Source organism: Ranitomeya variabilis, chromosome 2 (genome assembly GCF_051348905.1).
Source record: "Ranitomeya variabilis isolate aRanVar5 chromosome 2, aRanVar5.hap1, whole genome shotgun sequence".
NCBI lineage: Eukaryota > Metazoa > Chordata > Amphibia > Anura > Dendrobatidae > Ranitomeya > Ranitomeya variabilis.
Window position 1 is genome coordinate 64460522 of NC_135233.1, and position 20207 is coordinate 64480728.

Below are 20207 nucleotides of genomic sequence, written 5' to 3' on the forward strand. Positions count from 1 at the left end.
CAGGACCTTAGTGGCTGCAGACACAGGACAAGGGACGAACCTGTGCTCCGCTCCGGCCCGGAACAAGGAGCAACTTTAGCCGTAGGGACCTCTTGGCCCTTTGTAAAACTTCTAGGATTAACCCAATTAATCAGATAAAGAAAATTGATCATTTACTTCTGAAATGCCTATTTCAGATCCCGCTGCAGATGTCATCCGTTGGCTTCTTCTGGGCGTGTAATGCCCTCTACAGGGAAAACATGGAATATATAGAGGAAAAAAAACAAAGCCGCCAACTATCAGATGAATCAATGTTTGCCTGTAAGATGAGAACTGGCACTACATGTCTATTGCAACACGCTAAAAGCAATCGTGAAATTGCCAAATGAAGCAAGCAGTCATCCGTCCAGGTCCGTTTGGGCCTTTCCCAAAAAGCCAACTCTGGGAATGGAAGGTGTAACATGCGCCTTAGCTGGAGCCATTTACCAAACAGGAAAAGGTTTAACAGAAAATATGGAATTTCTGATTCTGATTTCCCTTCTGCTCGTTTCCAGGCGGCACATGTTGCAGGCTCGCCAACGTTTAAGTAGAACATTAAGTAATATTGACATTACCCGATTCCTTCTTTTCGTGATAATGATGTACTCCAAGATCTTCATCTGGTATAAAAAAAAAAAAGAAAGTGAGAAAAAAAAGCCATAAAAACATTTGTACAGGGCGCTGGAAGCACTTGATGTCAGCCAGACGTGCCGTACACCGCTCGGTGCCGCGTATCAGCCACACTCAATTGGTTTAACACAGCTCTCTAGCAAATGCCATTAAATTCTTTTTCCACATCAATACTTCCTCTGAACTCATAACAACAATGTAAGAAATTGTTCCCGGTATCTTCCGAGTCTGATTTTAATTTAACAATAAATTAACATTTGATCTCTGCTGGAAGGGTTGTGGATTCGCTCAGCATGGAGCCGCTGCTCCCACGGCGGCGGTGGAGTAGGACGGCGCCGATAACTGGGCCTGCCGGAGCAATCTGGGTTACTTCTGGTGGTGGGAGTTCCCGTGCACCATTACCGGGGGGATGAAATAAGTGAGGGACACCCGGTCTTACTGTTCTGTGAAATTATATTTCCAAAAAGCTGTTTGAAATGCAAACTGGATCCCACAATAAGGGATGGCCGAGAGATGACATCCGTAACGACTGTCCATACACCCTCAGCATTGCTGCGTCCCAGCAGAAGGTCTCAATGAAAAGGATCTACTCATACATGGCTTATATTAATTATACAAGTGACTCCCCAGCAAACTACAACTCCCAGCATGTCCTGACAATGCAATGATGTAGAGCGGCCCCAAATAAAGTGAGATAATACATGGTGACCGTATAAATTATTGGGTGTCAGACTGCAGAGGAAAAGCAAACTTAAAGGGTAAATTTGGCTCATAAAAGGAACTCATTTGGAGGATCCTCCTTTATGGTATCACCATGTCCTAAAGCCCCCCATACACTGTAGATAGCTGTCAGCTCCTTTATGGTATCACCATGCCCTAAAGCCCCCCATACACTGTAGATAGCTGTCAGCTCCTTTATGGTATCACCATGCCCTAAAGCCCCCCATACACTGTAGATAGCTGTCAGCTCCTTTATGGTATCACCATGCCCTAAAGCCCCCCATACACTGTAGATAGCTGTCAGCTCCTTTATGGTATCACCATGCCCTACAGCCCCCCCATACACTGTAGATAGCTGCCGGTCTCCTTTATGGTATCACTATGCTCTAAAGCCCCCCCATACACTGTAGATAGCTGCCGGTCTCCTTTATGGTATCACTATGCTCTAAAGCCCCCCATACACTATAGATAGCTGTCAGCCTCCTTTATAGTATCACCATGCCCTATAGCCCCCCCCCCATACACTGTAGATAGCTGTCAGCCTCCTTTATGGTATCACCATGTCCTAAAGCCCCCTATACACTGTAGATAGCTGTCGGCCTCCTTTATGGTATCACCATGCCCTATAGCCCCCCCCATACACTGTAGATAGCTGCCGGTCTCCTTTATGGTATCACCATGCCCTATAGATAGCTGCCGGTCTCCTTTATGGTATCACTATGCTCTAAAGCCCCCCATACACTGTAGATAGCTGCCGGTCTCCTTTATGGTATCACCATGCCCTAAAGCCCCCCATACACTGTAGATAGCTGTCAGCCTCCTTTATGGTATCACCATGTCCTAAAGCCCCCATACACTGTAGATAGTTGTCGGCCTCCTTTATGGTATCACTATGCTTTAAAGCCCCCCATACACTGTAGATAGCTGTCAGCTCCTTTATGGTTTCACCATGCCCTATAGCCCCCCCCCCCCATACACTGTAGATAGCTGTCGGCCTCCTTTATGGTATCACCATGCCCTATAGCCCCCCCCCATACACTGTAGATAGCTGTCAGCCTCCTTTATGGTATCACCATGCCCTATAGATAGCTGCCGGTCTCCTTTATGGTATCACTATGCTCTAAAGCCCCCCATACACTGTAGATAGCTGCCGGTCTCCTTTATGGTATCACCATGCCCTAAAGCCCCCCATACACTGTAGATAGCTGTCGGCCTCCTTTATGGTATCACTATGCCCTAAAGCCCCCATACACTGTAGATAGCTGTCAGCTCCTTTATGGTATCACCATGTCCTAAAGCCCCCCATACACTGTAGATAGCTGTCAGCCTCCTTTATGGTATCACTATGCCCTAAAGCCCCCATACACTGTAGATAGCTGTCAGCTCCTTTATGGTATCACCATGCCCTAAAGCCCCCCATACACTGTAGATAGCTGTCGGCCTCCTTTATGGTATCACCACGCCCTAAAGCCCCCCATACACTGTAGATAGCTGCCGGTCTCCTTTATGGTATCACTATGCTCTAAAGCCCCCCATACACTGTAGATAGCTGTCGGCCATACAATGTTTTTGGACGATCGCTCAGCCGGCAGATGTCTTATCTAACTCTCATATACAGCCCAAAATTGAACATACCGATTCCTTATCTCTCCCGATATCATCTGTCCACAGAGAGTCAAAAGCAACCATTCCCTAATGGAATCTGTCAGCAGGTTTCTGAGAGCACTATGATGTAGGGGCAGAGACCCTGTCCATCGATATGTCACTTACTGGGCTGCTTGCTGTCATTTTGATAGAATCACTGTGTTCTCTGCTGCAGATCTAGCAGTGCTCTAAATGCTGAGCTCTGTGTAACCCCGCCCACACCACTGATTGACAATTTCTTTCAGTGTACAGATTATATAGTAAAAACTAGCTGACAGATTCTCTTTAAGATATTATTAAAAAAAAAAAACTTTTTTTAATCTTTCTATTAACTGGTGTGAGTGCTTGTTATTTGTCGAGGGGCAAGTTGTAGTATATATTGGCACGATTTTGAGTGATGTCATTGTGTAGATCTCTAATTCTCCTAAGGTGGCCCCGCAGAGAAATTAAAGGGTTTTTCTGGCCTTAGGATTCACAAGTCTAGTCACACACAGTGGCAGCGGACTTGTAGCCTAAGATTGCACGCGCTGTGCCCTGAAAGGATTCTCCATCGTCGGGAGTGGGCTGTCACGTGACTGCAAGTATGCGATTTGCCAGACCACATTTCGACTAGACTGTGTCCAGCCTCAATCATCTAGTCGGCATGTGACCACTAGTGATGAGCGTGTGTACTCGTTGCTCGGGTGATCTCCAAGTATTTGTTAGTGTTCGGAGATTTAGTTTTTGTTGACTCAGCTGCATGATTTACAGCTATTAGCCAGCTTGATTACATGTGAGGGTTCCCTAACAAACAGGCAACTCCCACATGTACTCAGGCTGGCTAGAAGCTGTAAATCATGCAGCTGAGTCAACAAAAACTAAATCTCCGAGCAGTCACAAATACTCGGAGGTCACCCGAGCGTGTTCAGGAAAACCTGAGCAACGAGTACTCGCTCATCACTAGTGACCACATCTATACAGATCACGTACTTACTGTCACATGCCCGATGTTCCTGGATAATCCTTACAGTGTGCAATGAGGATTTGCAAGTCTGCAGTCCCATAGAGTAACTGCAGACTTGTACCCTAGGGCCGGACAACCCCTTTAAACACTTGCTGTCAGATTCTTCCTACTGATTGCTGGAGGTTTCAGAGTTGGGGCATTCCAAGATCAGTTTATTATTTGGTGACCTTCCAACAAAAAAAAAAAAAGGGATTGTGGAGAACAACAGTAAGGTGAGCAAAGTTGCACACATGCACGTCTGCTCAAATATGGCAGACTAGATGGTGGCCCGATTCTAACGCATCGGGTATTCTAGAATATGTATGTATATAGCAGCCACATAGTATATAGCACAGGCCACGTAGTATATAGGAGCCATGTAGTATATAGCAGACAAATACTACGTGGCCTTTGCTATATACTATGTGGCTGCTATATACATACATACATACATACATATTGTTGAATACCCGATGCGTTAATACAGGCCACGCAATATATAACAGTGGCCACGCAGTATATAACACTGCCTAGTGTATAACACAGCCCACGCAGTATATAGCAGCCACGCAGTATATAACACAGGCGACGTAGTATATAACACAGGCCATGCAGTATATAACAGTGGCCACGTAATATATAGCACAGGCCACGCAGTACATAACACAGCCCACATAGTATCTAACACTGGCCACGTAGTATATAGCAGCCACGCGGTATATAACTGCCCACGCGGTATATAACACTGCCCACGCGGTATAGAACACAGCCACGTAGTATATAACACTGCCCACGCGGTATATAACACTGCCCACGCGGTATAGAACACAGCCACGTAGTATATAACACTGGCCACATAGTATATAGCAGCCACGCTGTATATAACGCAGCCCACACGCTATATAACACTGCCCACGTAGTATATAGCAGTGTGGACACATAACCGTGTTAAAAAAAGATAATTAAAACAAAAAATAGTTATATACTCACCCCCTGGGATCCAGCGAAGCTGTCCCTATGCGCGCGGCTGCCGCCATCTTCCGTTCCCAGGATGCATTGCGAAATTACCCAGATGACTTAGCGGTCTCGCAAGACCGCTAAGTCTTCTGGGTAATATCGCAAAACATCTCTGGTAACGGAAGATGGCGGCAGCCGCGAGCGCATCGTCGGACTACGGAGGGTGAGTATAGCAGGTTTTTTGTTTTTTTTATTATTTTTAACATTAGATGTTTTTACTATTGACGCTGCATAGGCAGCATCAATAGTAAAAAGTTGGGGACACACAGGGTTAATAGCAGCGGTAACGTTACCCGCGGCATAGCGCCGTACGTTACCGCTGGCATTAACCCTGTGTGAGCGTGAGTGGAGGGCGCCGGGCACTGACTGCGGGGAGTATGGAGGGACTAATCGGACTGTGCTCGTCGCTGATTGGTCGCGGCAGCCATGACAGGCAGCTGGCGAGACCAATCAGCGACGCAGGATTTCCGTGACGGAAGTTGCAGACAGAAAGACGGAAGTACCCCTTAGACAATTATATATATAGATTTTTTATTTTTTTAAATTATTTTTAACATTAGATGTTTTTACTATTGACGCTGCATAGGCAGCATCAATAGTAAAAACTTGGTCACACAGGGTTAATAGCGGCGGTAACGGAGTGAGTTACCCGCGGCATAACATGGTCCGTTACCGCTGGCATTAACCCTGTGTGAGCGGTGACTGCGGGGAGTATGGAGCGGGCACTGACTGCGCGGAGTATGGAGCGGGCGCCGGGCACTGACTGCAGGGGAGTAGGGAGTGACTAATCGGACTGTGGCCGTCGCTGATTGGTTGCGGCAGCCATGACAGGCAGCTGGCGAGACCAATCAGCGACTTGGATTCCATGACAGAGGCCGCGACCAATGAATATCCGTGACAGACAGACAGACAGACAGAAAGGCGGAAGTGACCCTTAGACAATTATATAGTAGATTTTTGGTCAGGGAGGTACGTGTACGGCTTAGTGCACCCCTGGTGATTGTCACCAGTGAAACCACATCAGGAACGTCGGTTGATGAGGGGCTGACCCTCTTTATAGGGATACCGAGTGCCCAAAAATAAAGCCCGTCTGGCAACAGATAACCTTTACAGAGTAAGACAAATCACAAAGCTCAAAGTTCTCACAAAATCCCCAGACAGAAAATCCCAGAAGTGAGGAGGAAGTCTTGTGAGAATCGTGCGGCCAGTTAGCCGTTACCATAAAATCTCTCCTTTTCTTGTAGGTTACTGTAGAACATTGCAGAGCTAATATTTGACATTACAGGCGCTTTATGTAGCACCCGGGTGCACAGATTTACTAAAATAGCACTTTGATAAAACAAATTTACCTCCGACACGCAAGGTATTCTTCAGGGACCACAGGTACAGCTCAGCCAGGCAGAACGACATCTGTGAAAGAAAGGGAGGTTTCATCAAAGAAAGGAACAACATGTGCAAATTAATGGCACTTATCAGCAATCACTCGGCTTTTCATGGCAGGTACTGGAGTCATCATCCAAACACTCACAACAGTTCACAAATCAATCGGAAAAATCTTTTCTGGACTCGTACGTGTGGGCAAGAACGAAGAGAAAAGAGACTCCGCGGAAAGGTGAGATCCCCGCAAAATGTACAAAAACTGCATCCACAACAATGCAAAAATAAAGTAAAAGAAAAAAAGTCATTTGGGGTCAGGAAAACATGGATAACATCCTCCCTGGGCAACTGGAAAGCTGTTTACACAGATCAGACACACACACAGACAACGTTCTATCAGGATTTGCAATAGATTACAGGAGCAGAAAAGTGGAAGAAAAAAATGTAAGTGATTTTTCTTTTTTTGTGTGTGGTATTCGATGCCGTTTTTTTTGTACCAAAATCTTCAAATTGATGCTTGTGGTTATTGAGTTTTGCACAAAATCAAAAAAGCTCTTTGCATGACCCAAATTTGTGTCAATTTGGGTCATGCAAAGAGCTATTTTGAATAGTGGCCCAATGAGCAGATTTTAAGTGCACAACGGTTTAAATGTCTATTCCCATCTCCAAGATCCTATCCCAATATGTAGTAGGTGTATTAATAATAATAATAATAATATTAGGAAATACCTCCAGTTAGAAATGTAGAATAATAATAATATTAATAATAGGAAATACCTCCAATTAGAAATGTAGAATAATAATAATAATAATAATGATAATAATAATAATAGGAAATACCTCCAATTAGAAATGTAGAATAATAATAATATTAGGAAATACGGTACCTCCAATTATAAATGTAGAATAATAATAATATTAGGAAATACCTCCAAATAGAAGTGTAGTATAGTTCTTCTGAGTCGCCATGCTGCTTACCCCATGTGCAGACATTGCAGTAGTTTACATACCCATGGTTGCGACCACTTAGGGCTTGTTCACACGATCCTTTTTTTGCTGCGGATTTTTCAGCTGCGAATTTGGAAAAACCGCAGTGCAAAACCGCGGTGGTTTTCATTGCGGTTTTTTGTGCGGTTTCTACTGCGGGTTTCCAGCTGCAGTTTCCTATTGGTGCAGGTGGAAAACCGCTGCGGAATCCGCAGAAAGAAGTGACATGCTACTTCTTTTTTTCCGCAGAAAATCCGCGCTGATTTTCTAGCGGAAAAACGCAAAGTGGGCACAGCGGTTTTTGTTTTCCATAGGGTAACATTGTACTGTACCCTTCATGGAAAACGGCTGCGGATCCGCAGCTGCAAATCCGCTGCGGATCCGCAGCAAAAACCGCAACGTGTGAACTTAGCCTTAGGGTATGTGCACACGTTGCGGATTTGGAAAATCCGCAGTGCAAAACCACTGCGGTTTTCACTGCGGATTTTATAGCGGTTTCTTCTGCGGATTCCACTGCGGTTTTACATCTGCAGTTTCCTATTGGTGCAGGTGTAAAACCGCTGCGGAATCCGCACAAAGAATTGACATGCTGCAGAAAATAATCCGCTGCGTTTCCGCATGTGCACAGCGGGTTTTTTTTCCCATAGGTTTACATGGTACTGTAAACTTAGGGAAAACTGCTGCGGATCCGCAGCGTCAAATCCGCTGCGGATCCGCAGCAAAATCCGCAACGTGTGCACATACCCTAACAGCTAACAAACTGTCAGTATATGAGTGGTCCTATAAAAGCATACCTAAGCTACTTCAATGCCCTGCACATGGAGAAAGTGACATAGCGATTCAGGAGAACTATACTACATTCCTAATTGGAGGTATTGGCTAGTATTATTATTACACCCACTACATATTGGGATCTTGGAGCAGGGAATACCTCTTTAATTCTTTCTGATAATTTTATCCCTTTACAATGCATAAGAAAGAGGAAATCTGCCAATAAACCACTTCAAAAATGTAGGTATTTTGCAACGGATTTGATGGGGAAAAAAATGGAATGCAAATGGAATAGACAACAGATGGAAATTATTGGCAATTATCAAGACACCCTCAATATAGGAGTGGTTCTGCAGGTGGGGACCACAGACCACATCTCAGTACCAATGCTTTCTGGCTGATGTTTTGGTCACTTTTGAATGTTGGTTGTGCTATCACACTCGCAGTAACATGAGACGGACTCTACAACCCACACAAGTGGCTCGGTTAATGCAGCTTTTCCAGGATGGCACATCAATGCGAGCTGTGGCAAGAAGGTTTGTTGTGTCTGTCAGCGTAGTGTCCAGAGCCTGGAGGTGCTACCAGGAGACAGGCCAGTACACCAGGAGACGTGGAGGGGGCCGTAGGAGGGCAACAACCCAGCAGCAGGACAGCTACCTCCGCCTTTGTGCAAGGAGGAACAGGAGGAGCACTGCCAGAGCCCTGCAAAATGACCTCCAGCAGGCCACAAATGTGCATGTGTCTGCACAAACTGTTAGAAACCGACTCCATGAGGATGGTCTGAGTGCCCGACGTCCACAGATGGGGTTGTGCTCACAGGCCAACACCGTGTAGGATGCTTGGCATTTGTCACAGAACACCAGGATTGGCAAATTTGCCACTGGTGCCCTGTGCTCTACACATATCAAAGCAGGTTCATACTGAGCACATGTGACAGACGTGACAGAGTCTGGAGATGCCATGGAGAGAGATCTGCTGCCTGCAACATCCTTCAGCATGACCGGTTTGGCAGTGGGTCAGTAATTGTGTGGGGTGGCATTTCTTTGGAGGGCCGCACAGCTATCCATGTGCTCGCCAGAGGTAGCCATTAGGTACCGAGATGAGATCCTCAGACTCCTTGTGAGACCATATGCTGGTGCGGTTGGCCCTGGGTTCCTCCTAATGCAGGACAATGCCAGACCTCATGTGGCTGGAGAGTATCAGCAGTTCCTGCAAGATGAAGGCATTGAAGTATGGACTGGCCCACCCATTCCCCAGACCTGAATCCGGTTGAACACATCTGAGACATCATGTCTCGCTCCATCCACCAATGTCACGTTGCACCACAGACTGTCCAGGAGTTGGCAGATGCTTTAGTCCAGGTCTGGGAGGAGATCCCTCAGGAGACCATCTGCCGCCTCATCAGGAGCATGCCCAAGCGTTGTAGGGAGATCATACAGGTACGTGGAGGCCACACACACTACTGAGCATCATTTCCTTGTCTTGAGGCATTTCCCCTAAGTTGGATCTGCCTGTAACTTCATTTTCCACTTTGATTTTGAGCATCATTCCAACTCCAGACCTCCGTGGGATATTAGTTGTGGTTTACGTTGATCATTTTTAGGTTTTATTGTTCTCAACACATTCCACTAAGTAATGAATAAAGATTTACAACTGGAATATTTTATTCAGTGATATCTAGGATGTGGGATTTTAGTGCTCCCTTTATTTTTTTGAGCAGTGTATATATTAATGTGGCCTGTGCCATCTGCAGGCTGTAATGTACAGATGAGCTCCCACTGCAACAGGAGATAGGTCCAATCCCAGAAGTTTAATGCCCCAGATGCTGTGGTCAATAACAATAATGCAATCTAAAAAGTTTGACCAAGAGCAAAAGCACCATCAGCCTCTTCTGTCAAATGATCGCAGGGTGCTTATTTTACAGACACTTAAATACCGTAAATACTGAATGCCGTAATATACTTCTTTGACTCCTAAAGAAATCATCACTTCAGAATCAACATGTCGGGAAAGCAAAAACAGCAACAGGGGTCTTCACACAGTTGTGTTTACCAGGGGAATAAGGCACTTTGGAACAGCAGAGCCGAGTATGTAACCAGACACATTGGAACAGCAGAACTGAGTATGCGGACAAGCACCTTGAAACAGCAGAGCCAAATATGTGGACAGGCAGAGATGAATTTGTCAAGAGTCACATTTTGGGGAACATAAAGCAGATCCCAGCAATTATGCAGAGCTAGCTATAGTAGCGAGGAAGCCGGAAAAATTGAATACTGAAAACTTGAGTGGCACACAGTCTATGAAGGTCTAAACATGCGACCTCACCATTACCCTAGTAACCCGAAACGCACCACTGCAGAGGGAGACGGCCGATGGGTAAGAAGAAGGCGCAGCCTGGCACAGGAGCGGGGACAGGAGCGGGAACAGGAGCCGGGACAGGAGCAGGGGACAGGAGCAGGGGACAGGAGCAGGGACAGGTGAGTAGCAGCGGCGTGAAGTCGTGCTATTCCTCACACACCACAGATTAATATGAAGGTTCAGTGAAATGACAGGTATGCTTGTACACTTTGGTTGTGAGTTTGTGACGGTTTTACTTACAGGCTGCAGAGCACATTTCTGTGGTCTAGGGGCCACAACTATCTTACTATATTATACATGTGCGGTGTCATATAACTATGCTGACATGGACTAATCACAGGTGCACACAAATCTCACGCACCCACTCAAAGCTTAATAGTGCTATAATTTTGCGTTAACGTGATTATTATTATACAGTGGATTAAAGGAGTTTTATAAATAGTGTGGAGTCCAGGTCCTATTAAGAAGTTGGAGAGTTTGCAGATCGCTCAAGAAGAATCTCCTGACAATACCACCATGCACGTAGTAAACACTTAAAGGAAACCTGGCACCTAATTCACGCCGCCCTAACCACTGGCAGCATGAATCAGAGCCTGGCTGCACAACTGCAGGTGGGTATACCTCTCTCTGAAAGACACAGGCGTTTCTCAGTTCTTATACTTCAAAAGTCCATAGCCGGAGACCAGACTAGTTTGGCTCTGCCCCTGGCTGGCTCTTCTCTGCTTTGCTGCAGATGACTGACAGATCTCTCCTTTGTGCTTACATAGTGAAAGACTGGTCTATAATGTACAGCAGCGCTGGGAAGAGCCAGCCGGGGACAGCGCTGGGAAGAGCCGGCCGGGGACAGCGCTGGGAAGAGCCGGCCGGGGACAGCCCTGGGAAGAGCCGGCCGGGGACAGCCCTGGGAAGAGCCGGCCGGGGACAGCCCTGGGAAGAGCCGGCCGGGGACAGCCCTGGGAAGAGCCGGCCGGGGACAGCCCTGGGAAGAGCCGGCCGGGGACAGCCCTGGGAAGAGCCGGCCGGGGACAGCGCTGGGAAGAGCCGGCAGAGAACAGCGCTGGGAAGAGCACAGCGCAGGGGAGAGCCGGCAGAGCTGTGAAGAGCCAGCCGGGGACAGCGCTGGGAAGAGCCAGCCGGGGACAGCGCTGGGAAGAGCCGGCCGGGGACAGCCCGGGGAAGAGCCGGCCGGGGACAGCCCTGGGAAGAGCCGGCCGGGGACAGCCCTGGGAAGAGCCGGCCGGGGACAGCGCTGGGAAGAGCCGGCAGAGAACAGCGCAGGGAAGAGCACAGCGCAGGGAAGAGCCGGCAGAGCTGGGAAGAGCTGGCCGGGGACAGCGCTGGGAAGAGCCGGCAGAGCACAGCACTGGGAAGAGCCGACCGGGGACAGCTCTGGGAAGAGCCGGCCGGGGACAGCGCTGGAGTAGTCTGGTCTCCAGCTATGCTTCCCAGACAGAGAGTTTCAGAGAATAATTTACTTGGCTGCAATTTTAAAAGCACCAACTTTCATCTCCTATGTCAGTACTGGGATCTGCTAGTGATTGACGGCCTCTACCTATTCATGGAAAAGACCCATCAATAACTTGCATCGGCACTGGTAAGAGATTTTTAAAAGTATATTTTCTCTGAAAAGCCGGATCTAATTCACGCCACCCGCAGTTTGGGCATTATACATCAGATGACAGATTTCCTTACAGAGTGACTGTCGCTTGACTTTTTTTTTTCTATAAACCAAATAGTACTAAAATTACTGGAATAGTAATAAGACACTTTTTGTAATATATCTTATTAGAGAAATCTGCTTCTTTCTCCTCCTGGACTGATCATTCACTCTTAAAGGGAATCTGTCACCCATAATTCGCCTATAAGCTAAGGCCACCGCCATCAGGGGATTATCTACAGCATTCTGGAATACTGTAGATAAGCTTCCGATGTATCCTGAAAGATAAGAAAAACAAGCTAAATTATACTCACCCAGGGGCGGTCCTATGGGCGTCGCGGTCCGGGTCCAGCGCCTCCCATCTTCATGCGATGACGTCCTCTTCTTTTCTTTCTGCGCAGGCATACTTTGTCCTGTTGAGGGCAGAGCTAGTACTGCAGTGCGCAGGCGCTGGGCCTCTCTGACCTTTCCCGGCGCCTGCGCACTGCAGTACTTTGCTCTGCCCTCAACAGGGCAAAGTACGCCTGCGCAGGAAGAAAAGAAGAGGACGTCATCGCATGAAGATGGGAGGTGCTGGACCCGCACCGCGACGCCCATAGGACCGCCCCTGGGTGAGTATAATCTAACTTGTTTTTCTTATCTTGCAGGATACATCGGGGGCTTATCTAAAGCATTACAGAATGCTGTAGATAAGCCCCTGATGCCGGAGGCTGCAACTCATAGGCGAATTTTGGGGTGACAGGTTCCCTTTAAAATTCTCATTTCAGGGGTAAACTCTGTCTTCAGTGAATACTGCCTTTCTAATTACTGAGATGGCAGTTGGTGCTCATAATGTTCTATGGAGAACTGTAACTGTTATTTCAGTAGAACTTGCAGCAGAATGTCTGTGTCTGCCTATAAGCTCCTCCTCATCCCAACGCCATAGAATTTTAGAAGCACCAACTGCCATCTCCTATCTCAGTAATGGAAAAATCTCTATCTATAGTCCCTGGACGTCTTTTCAAAGTAGTTTTTTTTCTAAAACGCCGCAGTGTTTCACAGCAAAACATATCTGGCTAGACTCATTCTTTGATTCACGCAGGATAAATCTAATGACAGGTTCCCTTTTAAACAATATGGACACCGGAATATGGACTCATTCCTTATGAGGCTACAGAGTACTGCACTCGGCTTTTTCAGATCTCCCCACAGAGAATGAATGGAGTAGAGGTCGGACATCTGACCTGTCGCTCTATTCTACAACTGGGATAAAAGACAGAGATAAAAATTCCTCGTTTTCCCAATCAGTGCGGACCGCCCACTGATCATTAAAGGGTTATTCCCATCTCCAACATCCTATCCCAATATTTAGTAGGTGTAATAATATTAGCAAGTACCTTCAATTAGAAAAATACTTTAGTTTGCCTGATTCGCTAGGTCTCTTTCCTCATGTGCAGGCATTGCAGAACCTTAGGTATCCATGGTTACGACCACTGATAAAGTGAGATAGCTAGTTCCTAGTGGTCGTAACCATGGATACCTAAGGTCCTGCAAAGCCTGCACATGAGGAAAGAGACATAGTGAATCAGAAAAACTACTACATTTGGAGATATTTGCTAATGTTACTATTATTACACCTACTACATATTGGGATAGGCTCTTGGAGATGGGAACACCCCTTTAAGTTATCTTGAATGTAGGTGATGACTTGTTTTCACCGAACAACCTCTTTAATCCAATATGTTGGATTGGGTTGTACGCTACTAGGACAATCCCTTCTCATTCTGAATATTTGGCGCCAATAAAATAAAAACACCTATACTCCCCTCCCGTGCCGGCACCGTTCCCGCGGTGTCGGCACTCGCATTCCCGGGCTCTCATGCAGTTCTTGTGACATGTGAGCCCTGCGTCCAATCACCGCTGGCGTCACGGTCCTCGCCTTCAGACAAACTGATCATCAAGATGAAGTCAGAGATCAGCCGTAGCCCTGGACCGGTGAGGCGAATATAGGTGTTTTTATTTTATTGGCACCAAATACTCAGATTGAGAAGGGGTTGTCCTAGTAGTTGAAAACCCCTTTAAATTTGGCCCACCAATCCCCTTTGTTTTATTGGCCGGTAGTTTTCCCATCCTAATGATATGCCATTAACACCAATCACTTTAGTACACTATGTACCATTCATAAGGTATGTGACATTGTATTCATATATTTTTACATGTCTTTATTGCACATAACTCGTCTCTTACAGTTTATAGCTCTCTAAAGTGCTCAGCAAATTGCTTGAAATTAACACTCGTGTCCAATCCAGCCGGCATCTGCACACGACTTTCAAGCCTTGCATTTCCTCTCCCAAAGAGCATTAGAAAGGGCCCAAGGCAATCTTAACTTTTCAACCAGTAATTAGTATCACAAAGATTACCACTTTAATTACACAGTTCTGATGTGAAGTCCTAGATAAGTTAGAAAAGCCAATCAATGTTGTGTTCTAACTAATAATTCGGCCTCATTTGGAGGGGTTCTCTTTACTTAGATCACGTATCATTAGAGCAGATTGTCATAATTATTCTGATAATTCCTAAATAGAAGACTAGCTCCTTAATAAGGTTCCTTTCTTCTCGTGTGTCAATAGTTTCAATGAATTTCCCAATTGAGAAAATCCTGTTCAAGAATATATTCATATTTATAAAATAGCCACTCAGTCATTTACGGTAATCTGATCAGTATAAAAAAAAGAAAAATTCTTATAACGATATATTACTAATTATTCAGTAATAAAAAAACATTAGTGATTGCAACATAACCTTAAAAAGGAACAGCAAAGCTTCAAATGAATGCTAAAAGTAAACGGGCGGGAATCTTCCCATTAATGTCAGTCTGAAACAATCATTACTGGCGAAATGCTGCAGGATACGCAGGGTTAATCTCCTGCTGATCGGGTCCAGTATCTGGAGATTGGACAAAGGGCAGAGCAGAGGGAGAGGCTCCTGCTGCAGCCGGCTGTCTCACAGCCAGGAAGGGCACCACGTCTTTCTTCTTTAATATGTATTTCACTGCTAAATTTGTAATATAAAACAAAGGAAAAAAAAGAATGGATGGGATATAGATTTTTTTTAGATATTTTTCTTTATGCATTTTCAGTGTTTACTGTTCCATTAAAGGGGTTTTTAGGACTTTACCCTAATAAAGGCAATTATTATAATCCAATTTGAATCCCAGCAACCTCCCAATAATCTGATTTAAGGGTGTGTGCGCACAAGGTCTTTTTCAGGTGGCTAAAAATGTCCACTTTTCGAGTGGAAGAAGCTTCAGGAAACTCCTTTTTTCAGCAGTTTTATAAACCTGAAGCATCTTTTGTTTTTTAGCATTTTTTGTGTTCTCCAGTGTTTTGGGGGCATCTTTTTTACTGGCATTTACCGGACATTTTTTTTTTAAACTTCATTCAATGACGAAACTTTCAGTTTTTGAATCAAAAAGGCTGAAAAAACGCTCAAAAAAAACCCAAAACAATCGGCTGCCTTTTGAGCCTTCCCACAGACTTGTATTGGGAAATATAAAAAGTGTCTTCGGAACAGAAACAGCCTGCAGAATGGTCAGGTCACTTCTGTTAACCCACGAACATATGAAGGACTAAGCTTCTCGAAGTTGTAATATAAAAATATATGACGCTTTGCCTGGAAAACAATGACGGGGAGATTTGGCGCTTGCTAGAGAACCTCAGCTTCTTCGGACAGTTAAAGGGAAACATTGAGTAGATTTTTGCTATGTAACCTGACAGCAGCATGAGGTTGGGACAGAGACCCTGATTCCAGCGGTGTCACGTAGTTTACTGGGTGCAGAAGTTGTGATAGAATCAGTTTTCTCTGCTGCAGATCTCTGAATGCTGAATAACCTTGCCTCATCAGTGATTGGAAGCTTTCTGTGAATATTGTATATTGATAGAAAACTGATAATCTATGGTGGAGAAGGGTTTGACCAGGAGGCACGAGACCGCTAGTCCTGTACAGATAATCCCCTTTACTGGAACAAAAACACAGCCCAGTAAATGATAGATTGCGGGAATCAGACTTTCAGCCTATACATTATGGAGTTCTCAGATTACATAGCAAAAACCTGCTGACAGATTCCCTTTAAATGCTGGGGGTGCCCAGAGTCAGTGTTCCCTTAACCTGATATTCATGGGTTATCCTAAGATCATCAATGATAACGTCCTGGAGGGCCTCTTTAAAACTGTCACAATATTATTAAAAAGTTATATTAATCCTGCTTTTTAGAAAGCCTGAAAGCTTGGGCCTTACTACAACTGACAATAAAATCCCACTGTACATTTTTTTTAAACTTTTTTTTTTTTTCACTGTATATAAAAGTATTAGCATACTTGTCTGACAGTATGATGAAAGTGTGGGGGATAGTGTGGCCCTTTCTGCTCCTGTCACTTCCTCCTTGTTGCTGCAATTTCCTACCAGAAGGTAACAAGCCATGTAATTATTAATATTTTTTTGTTTTTAAGACTGATCGTCAAACATTTGACATTCATTTCCCATCCAATGTTTCTGAAGGTAACAGTTTTACAAAAGATTGTGAATATTTGAAGGATCTGCAATTCATCCATATCCATGTAAATTGGTCTTTATATTCTATTCTGAGAGGATCGCCCCCTTTGAAGGCCATTTCTCACCCCTATTTAGTGTGGTCGTCCCAAAGAAGTCATTCTAAGTATGAGATTTTTTTGGGGGGTATAAAGATCAAAAGCACAGGCAAATGATATAGCCTGATAGAAAACATATGCATGTGTTACACTGGGAAAGAGATCGGCGTTTTACAAGACAGCGCCATTTTCAGCCACGCTCTGTATTGGGGATGCGCCCCATTCACGGCCACATTCTAATGAGTATAAAAAGTTGCAATAATCAAGATTCTGTATGATAACCACAATGTACCCCCACCTGCCTGTGCAATATGAGGTCATGCATAATGCACTTCACAAATGCAAGTACTTTTTTTTCATTTGGGGGGGTAACTATCATTAGGAATGTTTGGGTCACTACTAGATTATGTTGGAAAGACAACAACCAAACTTTTTCGCCAAGTCATTTTCTTACTGTACTCACCAATAAATGTCAGGATATTCAGTAATTAGCCAATTCCCCGAATCATCGCCCATCCCACAGCCATGTACCCACATAGAACTGCAGAAAGATAGAGTAATGGCGACACCTAGTGGTACAAACATGAATGCAGGCATTCTACATGAAACGTAAAATGACAGTGTCTCATCTGTTATTACAACAGAGCAAAAACGGTGGCAGTAATATCGAACGCAGTTTTCGATGGCACTTCAATAACTAGATGTGAATAAAGTAAAACTAGTGTGCAGTTGAAAGTGATCCACTGTTCCCTGTTATCAGTGCTTTAAAGTTGGAAAGCGACCAAAGAACTTCTGAAGTTAGACTGACCACTCATTTTGCAGAATAGAAGAGAATCAATTTAACTATTCTCTTTCTTTCTCCACTTCAAAAGTTTTTATTTAATATTCAAAAATTTGTCAAAAAAAAAAGAAATGAAAAATAACTCAAAATATCCAACAAAAGGTCAAATGCAAAAAAAAAACAAGCAAATAAAAACCTCTCTGAGGCCATGTGCACACGTAGCATATTTTTCGCGGTTTTTCGCTATAAAAACGCTATAAAACCGCGAAAAAAACGCTTACATTAAGCATCCTATGTAATAGAATGCATTCCGCATTTTTTGTGCACATGCTGCATTTTTTTCCTGAGCGGAATCGCATTCCAGAAAAAAACGCAGCATGTTCATTAAAATTGCGGAATTGCGGGGATTCTGCACCCATAGGAGAGCATTGATCTGCTTACTTCCCGCACGGGGCTATACCCACCATGCGAGAAGTAAGCAGATCATGTGCGGTTGGTACCCAGGGTGGAGGAGAGGAGACTCTCCTCCACAGACTGGGCACCATATAACTGGTAAAAAAAAAGAATTAAAATAAAAAATAGTCCTATACTCACCCTCTGATGGCCCCCGAAGTGTTCCCGCCTCTCCGGTGCATGATCTCTCTTCCGTTCCTATAGATGATGTGGTTCAGGACCTGTGATGATGTCACTGTCTTGTGATTGGTCGCGTGACCACTCATGTGACTCACGCGACCAATCACAAGACAGTGACGTCATCGCAGGCCCTTCACTGCACTCCAGCTATAGGAACGGACACCGCTGAGGTCTGCAGGTGAGTATAACCATGTTTTTTAATTTTTTTTATTATTTTTAAACATTCGATCTTTTACTATAGATGCTGCATAAGCTGCATCTATAGTAAAAAGTTGGTCACACTTGTCAAACACTATCTAAAAGGTCCATTTACACGGCACGATTATGTCCACAGTCTAAACAGAATGCCCGTCACCCGATGAATGAGGAAAACTCTAGTTCGTCAGGTTCAATGATCTTTTGTGCTGCAGAGAAGGTCGATGTTCTTGGCAGCACATAATCTCTGTAAACAGGACTTGCGCTGCCGAGAACAATGGAAGCCCACACCGAACGATTAGAGAGCAGTACACAGCGGTCTGCCTGTGTAAACAGGCTATGAAGCCACCGCTGATCAGTAAACATTTACCTATCGTTCAACACCGCCGGCTGGGTCGTTTAACCAAAGGGAACCTCAGGCCTGCGGGCCGTTCATGGCCATCAATGACTTAACATCCTGCCATCAGGCAGATTCCCAAGGGCCGCAGTGCTTGGGCCGGCAGGTGTATTTTGCTAGCCGCTGATTCATTCATTTCTTCTCTCTCCGTGAGCATGTCCAATAAGATATCACTACTGACTGACCTGACACCAGTGTCAGGACGTGCTTTGTGGCCGGAGCTTGCACCAGCTTCTCTATGTAATTTGTCTATAGACAGTGAGCTGCTTATTACAAGGGGGTGGGGGAAGTCGGATGAGTGCCCTGCGCTAGCTAGTCACAGCAGTGATAATCACCAGGTGAGAAAACCTTCAGTGTAAGTAAACAGCACGTAGCCTGACATCTGACACATCTTTGAATTCTGTGTTTCAACCTCTACCAGTGATGAGCGTACGTACTCGGATAACCTGTTTGTTAGGCAATCCCCACATGTGCAAAACATGCAGCCACAGGGACTTGAATATAACATACGAGCAGGCACAAGATACTAGGATAACACGTTATCCGAGCACGTTCGCTCATCACTAACCTCTACCTCATGCTGTCAGATTACGTAGCAAAACCATAATGACAAATTCCCTTTAAAAAGGGAACCTGTAAGGTCTCCCATGCCCACAGAACCACCAGCCGTTGTGTATATATATATATATATATATATATATATATATATATATATATATATATATATATAATACCCTGCCTAGCAGTCCCTGTGTTATATTACATACATAAACAGATCTTTAGAAAAAAGTATTTTTAAAGTCCATTTTTGATATGTACTGTAAATGAGGGCTGTGACTAGTTGGGGGGGGCATTCACGTCCTCAGACTAGTCGCCCCGCTAAGCATGTTATTATGCCCGGGGGCTAATATTGATAGGCTGGGAACCTCCATGGATAGCGGTCTTTTCCCAGAATAACATCAGCTCACAGCTGTCTGCTTTCCCTCAGCTGGTTATTAAAAATAAGGGTGACCGCCATGCCATTTTTTCATTTAATTCTTAGCTAAATACAATTACAGAAAACTACACACGCAAAGCACTGATATAAATAAATATAAATATATATATATATATATATATATATATATATATACTGTATATATATCTCACTGACATATTTATAGCTATCTTCTATTTACCTATAAATTCTTTATCTTTGCACATCTAACACCCAAGCATCTGTCATTCCTATTCTGCATTCTATTCCTGTATGTGTCACACTGACGGTGCACACGGATTATACACACAGACACGGACAGCGCCTGTACGGTTTTTCCAGTCCCATAAATATCAGGACGTGTGAAGGGGGTCTTACTCTATATGATCAGCAGCAATGATCAATAGAACAGGCTCAGAAAAAAATAACAAAAAATTGT

At 44.7% G+C, this 20207-nt stretch overlaps 1 protein-coding gene across 3 annotated transcripts in view; it reads right to left on the minus strand.

The window, feature by feature from the left end:
• WDPCP (WD repeat containing planar cell polarity effector) overlaps positions 1-20207 on the minus strand; it is a 357770-nt gene that overhangs the window by 310492 nt on the left and 27071 nt on the right. The window contains exons 1-3 of one of the 3 annotated variants that reach the window (XM_077282498.1): positions 17250-17270; positions 6361-6421; positions 594-638 (exon numbers count right to left, since the gene is read on the minus strand). In XM_077282498.1, the coding sequence (XP_077138613.1) occupies positions 594-638; positions 6361-6421 (106 nt within the window). In that variant the 5' untranslated portion in view covers positions 17250-17270. Of the gene's footprint in view, positions 1-593; positions 639-6360; positions 6422-17249; positions 17271-20207 lie in introns of those variants that run through there. The other 2 variants (XM_077282497.1, XM_077282499.1) reach the window with 2 other exon arrangements.